This window comes from Prenolepis imparis, unplaced genomic scaffold (genome assembly GCF_030444845.1).
Source record: "Prenolepis imparis isolate NDT839.2.m4 unplaced genomic scaffold, iyPreImpa1.0 SCAF_4, whole genome shotgun sequence".
NCBI classification, from domain to species: domain Eukaryota; kingdom Metazoa; phylum Arthropoda; class Insecta; order Hymenoptera; family Formicidae; genus Prenolepis; species Prenolepis imparis.
In genome coordinates, this window is record NW_028141162.1 from 10,569,126 (window position 1) to 10,589,085 (window position 19,960).

Here is a 19,960-nt window from a genome sequence, read left to right on the forward strand (position 1 = left end):
CGCTGGTTCCTCGGACGAAATTCCAATTCCTGCGAAATGAGAACCGCAACTGTGAGAGCCACTGGTACGATCCCGCGGGACCACTGGGAGCAGTGGGAAGCCTCTGTACCCGTGCTGGGGCTATACCGGGCTACGCCGTGGAGAGGATGCTCCCCAAGGAGGTAATTACCCTCCCTGCCGCCGCCCGACCACCCACAAGCCATCGCAACTTCAACTCCTGCCGGAGTTACATGCTAATACAAAACCAAAACCGGTTCCCAACAGCTTCGCTCGCCGCCCGTCGAATTCCCAAAATTCATATACATACGTATATATATGTATGTACATTGTGTGTATATACATACAATGACGATAGCTACAGGCGCGTGAAAAATGATGCTGGAGATGTCGCGATACAATCGATTTCTAGTATTTACGCGTAATATCTGATCGGATGCAGAAGAGGATGCATTTGATGTAACATCGTGTACTGATCGTCTAGAAATTGCGGTCACAATTTTTTCATAAATTAAATTATCATCCTTGCAAAGAGAGACTCATGTGAAGGGAGTGTTATCCGCGTTAAGGGATTTTCGTTACCGCATAATGTTGCCCTACCATAACGTGGCATATATATTTTCGCGCATAGAAGCTCGCGAAAAACGCAAAACTGCATACGTTGCTTTAAATGTAAAAAACAGCGGGATTAATTTTGCATCCGAGGATAATGAAATAATAAATACGTGACGACTAGAAATTAGCGTGTTACGCGAGTAATACATATTTTCGCGTTTTCATCCTTTTAAAAACAAAAGAAAAAAGAACAATAATTATTTCACGCGAAGGAATCTCCGTATTTTTTTCCCCCAATTTCCCGCATTCCACTTCGTTATAAGAGCGAGAGACTCGCGGAGTTTGTTTTTCCGCAAAAAAAAAAAAAAAGTTATATTTCATCTGAAATTTTTATTTTATATTTCGTACCGTGTTGCAAGCCACGTCGCTGCGCGGCCAATTCGTTTTTTAATTGGCAAATTTATTTGTCGCGTTTCGTACACGCGCGCGTCCACCGAAAAACGTCGCGTCGCGCGCAACCATACAAGGATATTACGATTTTACGTTCGCGCAACACGCGTATCACGGTTCGATGACATTCTAGCCGCACGGAATGTCGGACGTAATGGTTCGATTTAGGTATCGGATGACGGCAATATCGAAACGATTTTGCGAACGGGAGAGCCCCATAGCCGGCGGTTTTCCGCGCATGGTATTCGTGGCACGAATTAAATATTCGGCGCACAAATCCAGGGCGCCGCAAAAATTCGCGATTGCGTGCCTACAAGTGAATGAATATAGGCGGTTCTTTCCTTTTTTTTTTCATTTTCATTTTTTTCCGCATGCTGGTCCTGCTCTCTGCGGTGCGCGTTTCAGTAACAACGACGAACTGATTACCAACGCGCCGTCCCAAGCGTGTGCAGCCTTGGAACTCCCAAAAGTCATACTCGTAAAAAAAAGACTATTGTACACCACGGACTTCCGGGTTATTTATACGAGTTATCTCGTCCCCGAAGCGCCCGCGAACCGCTCTCTCTGCGCCGCAGTTGCAGCTGCAATGTTCGCGCCGTGACTTACGAGCGATGATAATTCCAGCAGCTTGAGTGCCGCGCGGTCTTAACGTTTTATTCCAACAGCCGCGGTTCTTGGCACAACGTCTTATCAGTGAGTTATTCGCGCGCGGCGCTGTTACAACATGAGGAAGAAATTAAATAAGGATCGCGGACTCGCGAGCGTCTTTAGGAAATTTAATTGTTGACGGCATTGTCGTATACCAACTGTTACATAACTGCAATTTTGTCCCTTATTGATAAGAAAAGATATATGATTGTGTCTTCTTCTGCTCTCTACATTTACTTGATCGTCGTAATCTTGAACTATTTCAGGAAAACGCTAGAATTTTTATAATTAAAATGTATAAATTTAGATATTTTTTTTGGTCAAGAGATTTGATCCACATTGAGCAATCTCTTCATAGATTTTATTTTTATTTCCTGCGAATAAAACTTGTCTTACGTCACCTCAAAAAAGAAACAATTCCTCGATACAAAGCAAAAATACATACGGAGATTGATGAACGCGCGAATATTTAACAGCGTATACGCTAATAAAAGCGGCGCGATAAACAATATCGATCGACTCCTCGTCGCAATTTCATATAACGAAGACGTACGGTGTAATTTTTTTTCCATTTTTTTTCATCATATTGATGCGGACGACGTAAAGTTCGATTATCGATGCGAGGCGGGCGCGCTTTGGTCGCCGCGGTTGTTTCCCGCAAGTTGTGCTTAAAGTCGCGCGTATCCCGGTGGGAAATTTGAATTTTGGCCGGTCTTCCTCGCATGTTATACACGTATATGTCTGTGTGTGTTTGTACGTTGGTCCAAGGCGGTTCGGTCTCCTATGCGCAGGAATGGGCTGTGGGAGCCAATATCACCGGGGTATGGCTCCCACGGGATTACCACCGCGCCGCTCTTTTCCACCCTTTCCGTATTATTCGCGTCCGCGCGAACGGCATCATCTGCGGCGCAGGCATAGGCCGCCGCGCGGCGGCGTATCTCTCCGAGCTCGTTCCGCACGATCGCCCAAAATCCCATGAAATTTCAATGCGGAATCCCTATTAAGGGCCCGGAGAGTGGGTTGTCTGTTGATCTGAGCGCGCCAGGCTTGGGACCGGGACGAAGCGAGATACGCGAGGCGAGAAATCATCTAAAACACTTTATCAAATATGAGTCTTATCTATCCCTGAACGTGTGAGTTTTTCTATCAGAGATGCATTCGAAATTTAAAAAAGAACATAATTTCTTAAAATAAATCTCAAGATGTTCGCGCAAGATGTCATGATATAATTGTTTTGTACATAACATTCGAGATACAATTTTTGAATATTAATTAAACAGGTTTATTGGAAAATAATTCTCGTGGTGTGGTGTACTTATATGTATATCGTGATGTATTTTCTGTTTCAGATTACTTGCAAGATGGCAGGCCAACTTCCGTTCAAGGTCCTGATCTGGAGAATCAGAACAGTCTCGACAGCGGTGAGTCATACCAAACAGATTGTACATAATACTATTGTTGCTTTGCAAGCATGATTCTTACGATTTGACACTTACCGCGTTTTTTAACTCTCAAATTCAATTATCTTTTCGTTTTACAATAATTGACCGCGTTTAGGATCGCCTAAATTATATAAGGGCAATCCATCCTCAGTCGTCCGTAAATCCTAATAGGCGCCCTATCATGCGATAAAAAGGGGTTGCTACCCTTGCTGTTTAAAATTGCTCGTTTTGACTGATAGAAAATTCGAAGGTAAAGTTTTCGAATGGTAGTAGATTCTCGAGACGAAAGGATTTAAAGACACTTTATACAAGAAACTTTGAATTACGACGTTCGAACGAGTATTTCGAACAGCGTAACGGAGATTTCCGCTACAACATCGAAGGGATAAATACAAAGTAGAATTGATCTCAGAGAGAAGGGAACCATCGACTTTTAACTTCGAAAAATTCCCTTGAAACTAGCGATACATTTAGGTCAAAACGTTTTTTAATACATCCAATTTTAAATTCGTGAATATTTTAAACAAAATTGAAAGCTTTGATGCGATAGTATAATGTTTAATTTGGAAAAATAAATTTAATTTTCTCTCAAATTGCTGGGATCATAAATCTGCATTAAATATTTTAATTAAATTGAAATCGTTTTATATTTTATATATGTACACCTATATTGCTAAAATGCAAAACATAGATAATGAAGGTCGAGTTTCCTCGTACCTTAGTAGCGAATAGATAGTGCTCTTAGCTTTCTCGGTGCATGAGTCACGAATACAATGGATCTCATGCATTCGACATATACTTCCTGTAACTCGATTACCTTGTAACAGCCAAAGCTTTGGTAAGGGACGGGCGGATTGAGCCGACTTAAGTTGACTAATCTCTCCTCGGCTCCATAAAGCATGGATAGAGTCCTCGGTAGAGATGAATCTGTGTTGGACAGGCCATGCGGAATGAAATCTTTTTGTTAAGTTTATCGATTGAACAAGATCATCTTATAGAGCAGTTAATATGCTTTATTATTTTTGAGAAAAACAGATTAAAAGATAAATTTCTCTTTCTTATATAAATATAAAAATAAATTAAAATTTTCAGAAAGATAAAATAATTGCGAAATATAGAAAAAATCTTTTATATTTTCTCTTAAAATGTTAGTTTACAAATTCTGATAATAGCCATAAAATCAATCATGTGGCAATTCGTATATTTTATACAAGATATATGCATACATTGTAAAAGTCATTTATCGTGCGGTTTTTTTTTTGCGTTTATCGGACGGAAATATAGATACATCCCCTTTCTCGTCAGGCTAGTATCGTCAAAAACTGTGCGATTTGTCAGAAAATGTCGCGGAAACAGCGACCGTCGCCTCATCGGAAATTCACGAGACTCCTCGACGTCCGGCCCACCCAGCCGCCGAGCTCCCCGATGACTGCGCAATAATTGGGGGATTACCGCTTTCATAATGGTTAACGGAGTTTCCATGAATTCGACATACGCTTATATACGCGGTGATTCGATTAGCGCGGACTAACAGAGGGATCGGGCTTGAGTTTGAGACGAACTGGTAAAGTTGACCGGCCCTGGTCGACGTCGGGGTTGGCGAAAAGGGGTGGGAAGGAAGGAGGTTGGGTCGGTCAGTCGACAAGCTTGGCCGACGGCTAGCCAGCTAGCTAACGCACTCCTGGGAAGACGTAAATGTGTCCCTTTAGTGCCAGCTTCCGTCCTGCGATACGTTCACCAAAGGGCTTGGTCACTTCGCTTCTCTCTATCCCTCTCCTTCTCCCTATATATATCTATTGCTATCTCGCTCTCCCTCTCTATATGGCATCTAGCGTGCGTTTCAAGACGCATCGGCGTTCATTTCGTCGTAAGATTCGAGTGATCGTTTGCTTTCTCAACGAAGCTGATCGAAGCGTCGCGATCTTATCGCGAAACTTCGTCCGATAAAATTCCTCGACTATAAATGCATTGATAAGAAAATTCATGTAATTTTCTCGAAATCTTGAATGATAAAGCAACACTATTTTGCGAACTTAAAAAATGTGAAAAATTAAATTGATTTAGTTACTTAAATCTTTCTAATTCATTTCATATAACGATTAAATTCATTCTGCTACAGGAAATTAATTGAAACCATAAATCTCTTCTATGAAGCACTTTGCGTGACTTCTACGTTTCTTCGGTCTTTTGTCGCATGCGACAATAAATAATGCATTAATTTTCGCGAGCCAACCAAGACTAATGGCAAATTAGACGTAAGAGCTGTCTACAGAGTAATTTCGCAAATTGCTGCGATCGCGCGCGTTACCTTTTTTCCCTTCACGGCGCTTTATCCTGCATCGGGAGTTTAAATCGGGATGAGTTTGCGTGGCACACAAAGAGAATATATAGCATGCGCGCTACTGTGTGCAATATGAAAGGACCAGATTTAATGGCGGTTACCAGACGCTGCCATTCATACAGTTGTGGCAGTGGTAGTTTGTACTTAGAGATGCGCAAACCGAGCTTGTCGGACGAGCAAACACTTAATTAACCCTTCAAGTTAGCTTGCTAGTCTCGCGCTTTCTCTCTTCCTTCTTGTCTTCCTTCTTGTCTTCCACTACATCTGAAATGAAAATAGTACTTGCCGAGTGGAATCCTTAAGATTCATTGAATATTTGCTGCTTGCGATACAGTTGGTCGAACATACTTCAAAAAATAGCGCGTAAAAGACAATTACAAACCTATTTTTGTATTTAAATATCTATATATATAAAATCCAATATAAAATATTATTTTATAACGATATATTTAATTTATTTTAATTTGATTTAATTTTTTAAATAATTACAAAAAGAAGACTTCTATGGAATTTTAATATATTTATCGATATTTATAAACTTACAATATATATATCATAAATGCTTTTGTCTTGATACAACAATACGCGAAGGGTTGAAAACCTGACGGAAAGAGCAATAAAGTCGCTTCTCAAAGAAGATAATCTTCCAAAACTCGCACGGGATCGTCTTGAATTAAAACGAAGTCGTTTCAACCCTTCGCGACCGTACTTCTGGGGGCTGCTTATCACGACGTAGAAGACCAAGGAAAAGAGAGAGACAGGAAGAGAGAGAAGGAGAGGAAAAGAGAGAAGACGCAGTCACCCAACATCGGTAAAAGGCCGTCATGGACAAGTTCGGATACTCTGTCCCGGCGGACATTCTCGGATTCGCAGAGATCCCAATCTCTTAGGCAGGTCGCATCTCTTTTCGGTTCCAGTCAGTCAGTCACTCGATCCTGCCGCCGCTCATCCCACCCTCCTTCTACACCACCTCCCCCCATAAACCCCCTGCCACCCCCTATACCCTGGAGACCCATTGCAACTTTAAGCGCCTCGCATTACGGGCATTCGACTCGTTTCTCTCCGTTCGAGCTTCGCCGCCGAGGCTGCCTCCCTTCTTTTCTGTGTGCTCTTAATTTAGCCATCTACTACTACCCTCTTGGTCGCCGGAGGGCCACCTCCCCTCCGGGAGGAGCCCCCGAATTCATTTCAGATGTTTATCTCCAGCGGGACAGGATCGGCTCGAAAACGGATTAAGCTCGGACGATCGCGCGAGTTTTGTTGCGAGATCGAATCATCTTAAATCGTTCCGTTTTATTTATCGATATCAGATTGTTCTAATGAAAGATTTTCTAGGAATTTTGCGAAATATATATATGATAAATAATTGTGAGGGAAATTTGGATGACGAGCTTTAGTGAAAAGCTTTTGGCAGAAATAAATGAGAAAATAAATATTAAATAATAACTTTACTTATAAGAAAGAAAGAGTTATATAGGCACTTTTTATCAGTAAAGTAGATAGATAGTAGATGTTTATACATACGCGTGTGTGTGTGTGCGCATTATAAATGACAATTTTATGATGTGTTCATAATGTATATAGGTAATCAACGATACTCAAATTAACCTCGGTATTATTTTAATAACGGCAACCGAACAAATAATTGCGATTTTACTGCGTTTCGTTAGCCGCTCAATTATTGAAAGTTCGAAATGAGATAAATAATTAATAATTCACGAGTAAATGAATTACACAACGAATCGATTAATGGGACTGCATACTTTAAATTGCAATTAGTCAATGGTAATTAATTTTTGATCAGTCAATGGAGAGATTTCTTTTCAATCATATGAAATTTCGGAGCGATAAGACTCGCGATGCACAAATGAATATTATAATATTTCCCGCGTTTCACGAAATCGATTGAGTTTGCGTCGAACATTTTGGCTGCTGAATCACTAGCACCAACTTTGTGAGGTCGTAACAACCTCAGTTGACACGTTGAAAATTTAACCCGCGTCCGTCTTTAGAGTCCAAGGAAGCTCCGGAGTCCGTCATCTATTATTCGGCAGTAGTACGGCCTATCTTCGGTCCGGCATCCTTAAGAAGTAGTGTTCCATCGGAATAAGCGATGAGGACTTCGCAAGAAATTCCATTTCGCGATTGTATAATTAACGCAGTTATAATTACAAGATTCTGATAAAATTATATTTGGGTGTTGAGATAGGCTTAATGTACAAAAAAAAAAAAAAAAAACAATAGTCTTCATTAAAATTGAAACTGACTTTTCCCCCAGCTTAATTAGAGAGCTTACGTTTTACGCAACACACGCACACGCAGAACATGCAATTTTTTAAGTTTTGACATAAAATATCTTAGTATATATATATATAATTACGTTCTACCTTTCTTCCCAAATTTTGTTAAAATAACATTATATAAAATTAACCGAAGAAAAAGATTTTTAAAAGAGTGCACAGAGAGAATTTTATCTTAGAATTTACCCTAAAAATCATGGTAATCGTGGGACAATGTGGTATGGAAAGAATTTTATGAGAATTTCTCTGATTAATATTTATCACAACAAAAATAATCTATCACAATAAAATATAAAATATGTTTGATTAATTTTACTATGCAGTTTTCCCACGATTACCATGATTTTCAGGGTAAATTCTAAGAGAAAATTCTCTCAGTGTGTATTTCCAAATAATTATAAAATATAAAAATTACGTGTAAAAAAAATTGACTCGCTGTTTTCTAAAAATAGTTTCTACCAAATAAAAATGTGTGATTGGCATAAATCGATAAATTGCGGATCCTTCTTGCCAAATCCGCAGTAGTATAAGTGTCTGCTAATTGACAGCGTCGCCAGAGATGGAAATTGTGTCAGTCGCGCGGGCACGAACGAATATATATCGATCGCGACGATGATCGCGGACGGTTAATTTTACCCGTTCATCCACAGACGAGATTCGCCGCTGTCCAACCGGCATGATACTCGGTGGTCGGTGATGGTAATTAGCGCGAACGGACGTGGACACGGACAGGCACTTTAAATGTCCGCCTCTATGGGCAACGCCACGTCGGCTTAACTCGCTTATTATTTAATAAACTTCGGAAGTTTCACACATACATACACATAGCCACGTCGACGATCGGCCGAATCTGAAATGCGACTCGGGTCGTCGCCCCCGACAGTATATCGTATTATTTAACCTTTTCATTCGATAATATTTTAATTGAACCGCTTGTGTGTAATTCTTCTGATTTTGGGGTTTTCATTGATAAATTTTTTATGAATTCTCTCTGATTATAAATGTTGCATATATCTTTTTGTGCTGCCAGAAATCAATTTCGAAAGTTCTAAAACATTTAGTTGAATATCGAGAAATGTGCAAATGTTTTTGAAAAAAAATAATTTTTTAAATTCCAAAGCAAATATACGTATTCTCAAAAATATAATTAAAAATAAAAAGGAACAATACTTTAATCCTTGAGTTAAAAAATTGTCAATTTTTGAAATGTGTTTTCTATGTTTGGCTTAATATAGATTTCTTTTGCATTTTACATGTCAAATTTTAAATATCTTTTCTTTCTATTTTTTTTTCTATTAAAGTCATGATTTATAAATAAATTAACGCTTATCCTAAGATTTATAAACTCCCAGACTGTCGAGTTTATCGACTGGCGGTAGAATTGATTTCTCTTCTCAGTGTAGAACATCTCCGTTGCAGCGTTACTTGTTTGAAACTACACGTGCTTAAGAACTGTCAAATTTGACACATACACGTGTGTATTTTATAGATTATAGATAATCCATTTTATTTTTTTATATAACAGGAGGGTACATATATGTACACTGCTGTTATATAAAAAAAATAAAATGAATAATAAATCTTTTCTATATTATTAAAATATCGTTGAACTATTTTTTTTACAATATATTGACAAGTTCAGAATTTATATATTTCCGCTATGCTTATGTACTACTTCATGTAACTTCAGCATAAAAGGCTGATATCTATATTAAAAATTACTTGAAACAGAATGCGAAATAGTTCAATTTTATAGTTAACAATCCGTGTTTGCCATCGAATCTCTCCTTCGTCTTCGTCGTTGAAAAAGAAAGAATCATTAAGCATATTTATGCCCCTCTCGTTAGAAAATTAACGCTTATACTTCACGCCTTTTTCCTTCCGTTCAAGCCTTCAGGATTTCATAGCTTCCGCGCGCCTCCGGCGCTAATAAAATAATAAATACACGTCGTAGCAAAGGGTGGCGAGGGAAGGGCGAAACGAAGCGACGCGCATTTCGCACCTGCAAGGTGGTAGACCGGTACTCTTCCTTCTATTTCTTCTTCTTCTTTTGCGTCTCACTTTCCTTCTTTTCCCTACCAAGATCTTAGTGGGGGCCGCCTTTACACCCCCTTACAACGCCTCGACGTGCATTACATACAACTCGGTTATTTCTCCAGGGAGTTTTCTCACGTGAATGCCGCGAGAGCACGCACATTTGCGCACACATCGACTAAGTTCGCTGTACATGTGGCTCTGCTCACGCATACCGATTCACGGTCTTGAAAGGTGGGAACAAGGCGGGAAGCGAGTCTGCAAGAATCTCGCTCGGAAATTTCGTTCGCCACCGCGAGATTAGCTTTTGGGAATTATTAATTTTCGAGGGAGGCCCCACGACACCCTCCTCAGAAACGCACGATAAAAAATGATTAGTAGCATAATGCGAACAGGCAGACACAAATTGCCTTGAAATCATCGTTTGTGTTCGAATATCGCTAAATTATAAGAGCATGGTTTGCGTTAATTTTAATTCGAAAATAAAGCGCATTTTAAAAAGTCAATTAAATGCAAGATGAGGAATGTGAATTTTTGTGCATACATGTGTTTATTCGTTTGCTCGGTTTTAATTTAGTTTTAACCCGCAGATCGATCTTTTATAGAAACTCGTTTTAGAAACACATAGGAAGATATACACATGAGATACATTGGAGTGAAAATATTTTCATATATAATTTTAATTGATTGCGATTTTCAATGCAGTGCTGTTAATATTATATTGTTCTTTTTCACAATCGTAGATAAGTAAAGTTAAAATCATATTCGAATTTATCGGTTGACAATTTTCAATAATTTTTTTGGTCTTAGTTTTCTAATTTTTTCATTTTTAAAATTAAAATTAGTTTTCTTGCTTTCTCCTAAAAAAGACCTGAAAATCTTTTTTCTTATTTCAAAGTATTCAATTATACTCGCCGTTTCTCTTTCAACAACTCTTATATATTTTCTGGCACTCTGTTTAATCCAAATTCCATTATTCTTCGACTCGATATTCCTCATTCGAATCCCGCAGTGGAGGCACTCCCCGTGTGCCGCGACCTCCGTGTTATCGAGAACGTGTTAGTAGCGAAGGTTCCTTACAGAGGAAAACGGGGATGACAGGGTGGCAAGACGGTGGTTGCAAAACGTAGTGACGGTTCTCCTGCCTCGTCTCTCTCTCTCTCTCTCGCACACACGGCACCCGCGGGAATTTAGGCGAAAACTTTCGCCAGCCGCCACCCGGCGAAGACGGTGGAATTCTTACGACGGTGAAAAAGTTTGAGCCAGGCAGCTCAACGCGCGACGTACTTTACCGCGTAGCGATTCCGCGTTATCGCCCGGCTTCTACGACGCTTATCGTTCCGTTTGCTTTGCCGAAAGAATGCTAGAAATCGGGGGGAAAAATCGCACATATGTGTAGCCTGGTGCAGTTTGCGCTCGTTCGCCTTTCCAATTTAATAACACTTGGTGCAATACGATAGAATGCGATTGATCTTTGGATCTTTTTAGAATATTTGATAAACTTGAATAAAATCGAAATCATCGTCTTTTCCGATTATGTAATCTCCGATGATTCTATTTTTTTTTTTTTTTTTTTTTTTTGCTATAATAAAAATCTCCAGCCATTTACTATGACGAAAAAAAATAATTGTAAAATAATTTTGAATGTGTTAACGGAATATTTATACACGGAGAGAATTTACCCTGAAAATCATGGTAATCGTGGGACAATATGAAATGGAAAGAATTTTATGAGAATTTCACTGATTAATATTTATCACTATAAAAACAATAATATTTATACGTTAAAATATAAAACATGTTTGATTAATTTTACTATGCAGTTTATTAGTAAAATTAATCAAACATGTTTTATATTTTATTGTAATATAGATATTGTTTTTGTTGCGATAAATATTAATCAGAGAAATTCTCATCCCCCAAAATTCTTTCCATACCATATTGTCCCACGATTACCATGACTTTCAGGGTAAATTCTAAGAGAAAATTCTCTCTGTGTACATAGTTAAAAAATTAACATATATTTCTGAAAAAAAGTAAAATTATTGCATTACATTTTGAGAGCTTTAAGTTTCCGTGTAAGTTTCAAGATAAAAAAATTAATTGTTACATATATATAATAGATTCGCGTGATCATCTATATCTTCGTGATAGCGATATTGCATAGTACACATGTCAAAGACTACTCATCGCCCATTCGGGTATCGGGGCCTGAAAATCGGCTCAGAGGGGCCTAATGAACGGCGGCGGACTCTCGCATGCCGGATTGCCGCTATGCGTGGCAGGACAACGCACAGCGCCGTTAAATTAATCCGGGCGAAGCTGAGTGCTCGGTAATCATCATTACTCCAACCCGGGCGCCGGATTATTATGTTTTCCGCTCGTACTCCGTTTCGACGACGTCCGTCCGCCGACGCTCGTTACATGTCCGACGTGTCCATAAACGCGTGCAACACGTATACGACTTACAGTTGCTTACAGTCGAAACTAGTCTACGCGCGAAGACGGTCGACAATTTTTATTCCGACGATAATGACGATTATTCAGATATTTTGAAATCCTTCTTTTTTGTATCAAAAAAATTCTATCGTTTTCTTCAATCTTAAATTAATTTATTTCGCAAGATACAGATAATTATACTTGCATCTAGAAACAGTGTCTCGATTAATCAAATTCTCGCGTTGAATGAAAATTGGCACAAAATTGGCACTCGCTCTATTGTTTACGTAAAACAAACATGTCCGATCGTTCATATAACGGCAGATAACATAATGTATTCGAAGAGAAACTCCGACTCCATCGTTCAACATGATAAATTTACACGGAAGATTCCGTCGCGTTGTAAGACTGGAAGGCAACCGGTTCTGCGACAGAACATAGTATTTTTCATGCGTTAGTCAGTCTACTCACAATCACGCAAAATCACGCGTTAATAATTTTATAAATCTATCGGCAATAAAGTCTGATTCTACCTACAATTTTAATATTTTTCTGAATTACGAATAACTTTGAATAGTGTTAACAAATAATTCTATATAATTTAGTAATCTAATTAACCATAATGTTAGAAAATTATGAAGATTATAGTGAAGACCATTAATCAAGTAGTAATATCTGATAGTACATGTTATATAATATTAATCGGATTCTGATGAGAACATTCTTACTGCTACTACGGGAAAAAATCATACATATACATACATGTACAGGAACTTGGTTTATTTTGGAAAAAATTTTTGAAAGAAATAGAAATGCACCAAAATATATAATCGAAATTTATATAATTAACTAAAAATATATATAATTATGAGAAAGAATATAGTGTAGTTCGAATTCGCATAATCATAAGCGATCTCGCTCCGACAGCCGGCGCACGCACCACGTATATATATATATATATATATATATATATATATATATATATATTACGAAAAGAAAAATACAAAACGGAGTTAAGGACAGATGGACAGACGGACGTACAGACGTACCGCGCACAGGAATGTCCTGTGCGATAAAATCTGCCGACCCGCACCTCCGGCTCCCGGACAGAAAAGGATGCCGACCACGCCTCGTTCCTCCCGCAAGAGGAAGATCAGCGATCTTTTCGTATCGAAACAAATAGATGATACGCGAGAATGACTGCTCTCGATCGCGCGCCGATGGATCGTAGATTAATGCGATCGATAAGGAGATAAATCGAGGAATATTTCATTCCGGCGCTACCGCGACTATATATAAATTAAACGAACATAGTCGTTCGATGTTCTCGCGATGAAAACGCGAGATGATGTGGGGTACTACTGATCAGCAACACGCATAATTTGTGTTATATAAAATTGAGACATTATACCTCAATAAGTCTTAAATTGAGGAATTTGAAATTGATGCATATTTTGTTCATTATGTTTAATATCGTTAACTGCGTATTCTTAAAATATGAAGATTGATAAAATAGACTGATATAAGGTTTTTCAGTAAAGATTGTGAAGGCAAAATTTTGTTCTATTTTTAATATTAATATTGACAACATTGACATAAATTAAATGTCTGTCATCATAAAGAAGACATTTGAAATTAAACGTCAATATCACAGTTTATTTTCTGTTATAAATATATTATCTAAATATATATTATGTCGAAGAGAAAAACCCAATATTCTCAATATGAGGTCGATTACTACAGAGTTGCCAATCTCGATGGTCCCCTGCTGGCAGCAAACTGCATAGTAGATACAGACATGCGTCCTGCACTTTGCGTGCCGTCTAACGAAGAGCGATCTCTTCCTCTATCGCGATCAATCGAAACACAAGTTTGATATCAAAAGCCATTTCACTGTTTTAAAATCTAATTGAGACAAAAGAAATTAATCATAAACGTGATAAACGTCTATAAATTTTTATAAAAATATGTGCAAAATTATTTTGAAAAATTCGATTAAAATTTATAGAAATTACAAGATTTTTTTTTTTAAGTTCTGCCAATGATATCTCGCGGACGCGATAAAAAAAATGGAAATAAAATATCTATCCAATTGAATTTGATTCGAAGCGACATGAGCATAAGCGCGCGACCATATCAAGACTTCTAAATGCGTCTTCGCGATTAGAGTCGCCGCGTCGCGGGTTTCTCTCGAGAGATGCGATTTAACGACGACGTGCACGGACGGTATGCACGTCGGTCAGTTTCGTGGCGAGGATTTCAAATGAAAATTCCACGCCGAGTTAATGCGCTCGGTGCATCCAGCGCGGCGGGCTTTTAAGGGCTTAAACCGTATAGGTGCAATATAACTTTCAAGTACTCCGCATAGCGTTAGGCATATCCTTTTACTATTCTCGCGAAACCAACCGCAAATCTCGCCTCAACGGCGATCCTCCTTTCTCTCTTCTCCGCGAGAGGAGAATTGCAAAGTGCGGGACAACGTCCCCCCTTATCTCGCTTTACTACCCCCTGTCCCCTCTGGAACCGACCGACACGTATTTCTGTACCATTGCATCGCCGTATAATTTTTTTCGTCAGCTGATTTTCCGCTCGCCCGCGCAATCCGTCAGATTCTTTTTTTTTTCTTTTCTTTTCTTTTTTTCAAATAACCCAAATAAGAGTGCGCTTTACGCTTGAAACTGCTCCAACAAAGTGTCCGAGCACACAACGAAAATCTGGAATTAATTTAGTTTTCTTTCTCGCACGTCGTGAGACGAGCGTCGTCCGCATTTAAAGGCCGCGATACTGCGTAAGTAGCTCTATAGTCTTCTCAAGGAAGTCTCCTCGAAGAAGTCGCGTCCAACTCGTAATTGCACTTTGTGCCGAGTTTTTCTATCTCGAACGGCGATTTTCATCCGACAAATAATGCGAAAATTTTCAAGGCACGCTCCGGACGTTAATTGCAGCGAAGGTGCCTAAGACCTTGCACATTCTTATCAAAGTATATTCTTGTAGCATGAGAAACTTGTATAAGGTGACTCGCAGTTTACCATTCTAATTTTCGAATAGATAAAAATGTGTGAATATATTTTTAACACTTGCAGAAAATATATAATAGATATATAATATACAATTTCTTATATAAATATAGAAATACTTTGAAATGAAACAATTTATATAATATAGAAATTGACGTTTTCTAAAATCTCTCACACGCGGAAATAAAATATCTACGATAATAGCTGATGTTTGATAATCGAAATATATATATACGCCTATATGAGCGCGCATAAGTAGTTGTGGTTGGCTTAAAGAGGATCGAAACGATTGGTGCCCATTCGATTGCAGTCGATCCAAGAACGACGGAGATGCGGTAGAATGTCACGTGTAAAGCACGGCCACGTGAGCTACTGTGGGAGCTGGCCGCGGGATATAAATAAAGCCGTGTCCAATTAGTATTTGGGCGACCGGCCGGCCCAGATAGCATCTACCACGTTCATCGCTTGTTCGATCTATCGGTCCAAACCCTATCCTAACGCTATCCGTAGATCTGTTCCAACGGTGACATTCCTCGCGTTCTCCGCCTTCTGGAAAATTCACTGCATGCAAAAAACGACATTGCACCCGCCTTAGTGATTCTTATTGTTGAACTCTGTACACAGAAAGAATTTTCTCTTAGTATTTACCCTGAAAATCATGGTAATCGTGGGACAATATGGTAAGGAAAGAATTTTATGAGAATTTCTTTGATATGCAGTTTAGTAAAATTAATCAAACATGTTTTATATTTTATTGTGATAACTATTAATCAGAGAAATTCTCAAAATTCTTTCCATACCATATTGTCCCACGATTACCATGATTTTCAGGGTAAATTCTAAGAGAAAATTCTCTCAGTGTATAAATTTTCATCCACTCATTCATTTATCGAAGATGAGGGTTTCTGAAGGAAGATATAACAATCTTGTGTCATATATGTTCCATAGATTCTCGGCATATATAAAATTATATAAAATATATAAATCTTGATGTAAAATCTTTCCTCTTCATATGTCGCGCATATATCAGTTCTAAAGTGCGTATCCTTACTTACATGCATTCGAACGCATGTACGATGCGTCTCGTCCCTCCGTGCCGCGCGCCATTTAATTGTCGGGTCTTGGGCAATTGCGGTTTCGGGGCAGTTGAGACAAGGATCGAAGCAATTTGCCCTTTCGGTCGGAGGTAGGGAGGACATGCAAAAAAGGAAGACGTCGGCTGCTCCTCGGGATTTCGCTGCGCGTTGCGCAGTAACTGGCGCACATCACCCGGAGGAGAGAGGATAGGATACGTGGTGTATGTATCCTCTCGCAATGCGCATGCCGCGGCGTTATACGCGCTCGCCCACGTGTCGACCGCAGAGAAGCGCTTAGGGTTAATTGAATTCGCGTTACCCGACGAGAAAAACTTCGGCGGAACGACGCGGCCGACTCGGAGCCGCAGTAAAGCAACAGCGTCTCGAAACGCATGCATGCAACCGGATATGTGCCGACATTGTTGCAGGATTCGACGTTAGCACACTGCTTATGCTTTATTCGCGATTTCGAGATGATCGCAAATTTGTATGCATTCCGCGTGGAAATTCGATTTTAATTTCGACGGCACGATTTGACATAGGTAAGAGGAGAATATATCATGTTTTTAATCAATTAAACAGTTTGTATATCATAATATTATAATATAGAATACTTTCGCGAAATATTCTTGTTCTGAATCTCTTAACTATAATACGAGCTCCTCGGGTGATGCTGCACCCTTGCAGCCTCGATATTCTGATCGCAACGTCATTAATATGTCCGATGTTATCGTTTACTTGGCGTAATGTCGTGTCTGCTCCGGAGCACGTCTCTTGTGTGCGTTCCATTGCTGTCAGCTCCCTGATCGTCTTCCGCCCTCGTTGCGACGCGAAACGCGGAAAAGGTGCGCCCTTTTGCATGTGTATTAGCGCGCGGATAACGTCCTATAATTACCCGCTCGTAAAGCAGAAACGAACAACTTTTGTAACGAAGGGAAGAGGAAGCGCGCGCGTTATTAAAACTTCGCCTTGCATACATATTCCGTGCCTTTCTTCTTTCATCTTCTCCTTTTTCTCCTTCTCTTCTCCTTCTGCTTGCTACTTCTTCCTAAGGGCGGCAACGAGTTCGATATAAGAGACTGCGACGACTTGCGAAATATGCGGAGATGGGTGAGCACGCGATAATCTCGAATACCGTTGAAAGTCGTGAGAAAACGTGGGTGCAACGTGGATATAGTTCGTGAAAGAAAGAATAAATATACATTAAGCGTCAATCAAAAATATGATATCTATATTATCTGACTGGGAATTAACTGTATATGAAATTTAATTTTTTTAGCAATAAGTTTTTACGATCTTAATTAATTAAATTATTAATTTTAAAGATGAGAGAATGTTACATAGTTGAAATTTTCTGCCACGCTTTATTTAATATGAATGTATATCGAAGGCATAAATTATTATTATATTGCAAACAAATCTATATAAATTTTATCACAATATATGGCTTTAAAATTTTAAGAACTTAAACTTTTCGAAACGTGACTTCTCCAATTTAAGGACAAGAAATATATGATCGCGATCAACGAGTGCTAAATATGGCATGGCATCGGTGTCTTCGTTTAATCACGGTTGACGAAACTACCGTTTCATCTTCTCGATCATCTTTATCTTCACGACTTCTCTTTTTTGCACTGCTTCACCTGCATCTCCGTCGCCTCGATGCATCGCTCTTCTCTTCTCCTTTCTCTATCCTGCCAGTCCTCTCGCACTCGTTGCACTGCAATGTCCTTAATATTCTCTTCTCCCTTTCTGGTTCTCTTCTTTTTTTTTAGGTCCTGATCTCGTTTCACTTCATTCTCCACGTTCGATGTCTTTCTTTTCTCTTTGACGCCGTCCTTGTTTCTTCTTCCTCCTTCTGTATCCTCGTCGTCTTCTTCGCTTCACTCGACTCTCGATCCTTCTTCCTTGGACTCCCTGCCTTAACGTGATTCTTTTTTTTTTTGTTATCATACACGGGCAAAACGCGAGTACGAAGGCTGCCGCGCGCGGGCCTCGACTCAACGTTCCGCATCGTAATTGAAAGAGAACATGATAGATAAGGGCCCACTTCTCGAACGAGGAGACGAAAGAAAAGAGCTACAAAGGAGGCGTCATTTAAGCCTCGTGCACATCGCGGATTTCACATTTTGAAACGAAATTATTAATAAAAGGAATCTTACACAACTTATTTATATAATGTCATAGTTTTAATATAAAAATAAATAGCATTTAATATAATCAATTTATAAGATTAAATAATTTTTTTATAAATATTATGTTAACGTTATTAGCGTATACACTAAGACGCAAAAATTTTTACATTTTATTCTAAAGTCTCAAAGGAAAATTTAAAAAATTTTTTTTGACGCGATTAAAAATTGATTGATTATAATATTTTCTTTTCTTTCTACACACACAACACACATATATACACATTTTTATGAAGAAAATTGTCACAAAATATCATTGTAAGTTACTCTGTTTTTCTCCTTAAAAAATTATTTTAAATATAGATATAACTTGTTTTAATTTCAAAATTGCATAATTGATTTTGCGGCCGTATGAGCGTTGCCTTAAAGGGAATTTAATCATGACGACAAGATACGGAGCAGAATGTTGCACAGTTGTCACTTGCTTGCTACGCTCGAGAACACGATACGTTTCTTTTTTCGTTAACGCGGATTGATCGATCACCGACCGATACTTTTGCTTGTTATATCGAAACATTTAATGCTTGTATAAAGCCGGCGCGAACTTTGTATCAAACTTCTACAACACTTAATACGATAGGTTCTATATATAACAAGAAAATATTCTCTGTTTCTCGCGCGTTATCGCAGCTTTGAATAATTATCGAAATTATTTTTGCATTCTATTGATTCTGAATTATGTAGCCATCTTCCTACGGATCGATGTAAAACTCCTATTATAAGTAAAATTGATTCAAAGCAAAAAAAGATCTCTATATATACAATATGGTGGAAAAAACGATTAATATTTTTTTTATTGATCAAGAGTGCTATTTTAACTCGACTACAAATATTTAAAATGCAGCTAAAAAAAACTATGTGAGAATTATAAAACAAACGGTGATTCTCGAAATATCAGATTCTTCTAACGCGATTCAGGACGTCTCGCTTGTCATCCGAATCTATTCCCGATTCATCTTCTAGAATATATAGATATTTTTCCCAAGATCCCCTACCACATCACTCGACCATCATCCTTCAACTCGTAAGAACATCCGCGTAGGTTGCGAAACGTTATGAAACTCGCGTGGTCCATGATGCCACGAGGACCATCGGCGTTAGGCGCGGCGGCAGGGCAGGTTGAAGGGGGTGGGAAGTAGATTGAGAGGGTTCGGAGGAACGGGAGGATGGGGTGGTCGGTTACATATAAAGCATAGGTCTCGGAACGAGACCTCGGGGTGCCGTGCCGCGTACCCACGGGATCCATGCTGGAAAAACTCAGCTGTTAACTGCTCCATCCGAGAGGCAGGTATCTTCCCTCACCTTGTCCTCTCACCTTCCTCCTTCTTCAGCGTGTATGCGCACGCGTTTGCAAAATAATGGAACAGAAAGATCTACGGACGACAATTTAAATTAATGGCGCGAGCAACCCGACGCCTGGTTTTGCGTAAGAATAAAGTTTGAAAATTTTACCTGAACGTTATTTACCT

General features: G+C 39.0%; 1 protein-coding gene across 1 annotated transcript in view; it reads left to right on the forward strand.

Moving 5' to 3' along the window:
• L (zinc finger protein Lobe) overlaps positions 1-19,960 on the forward strand; it is a 77,567-nt gene that overhangs the window by 22,432 nt on the left and 35,175 nt on the right. Inside the window, exon 5 of the mRNA XM_083035401.1 lies at positions 3,000-3,071. Within this exon, the coding sequence (XP_082891527.1) occupies positions 3,000-3,071 (72 nt within the window). The remainder of the gene's footprint in view (positions 1-2,999; positions 3,072-19,960) is intronic.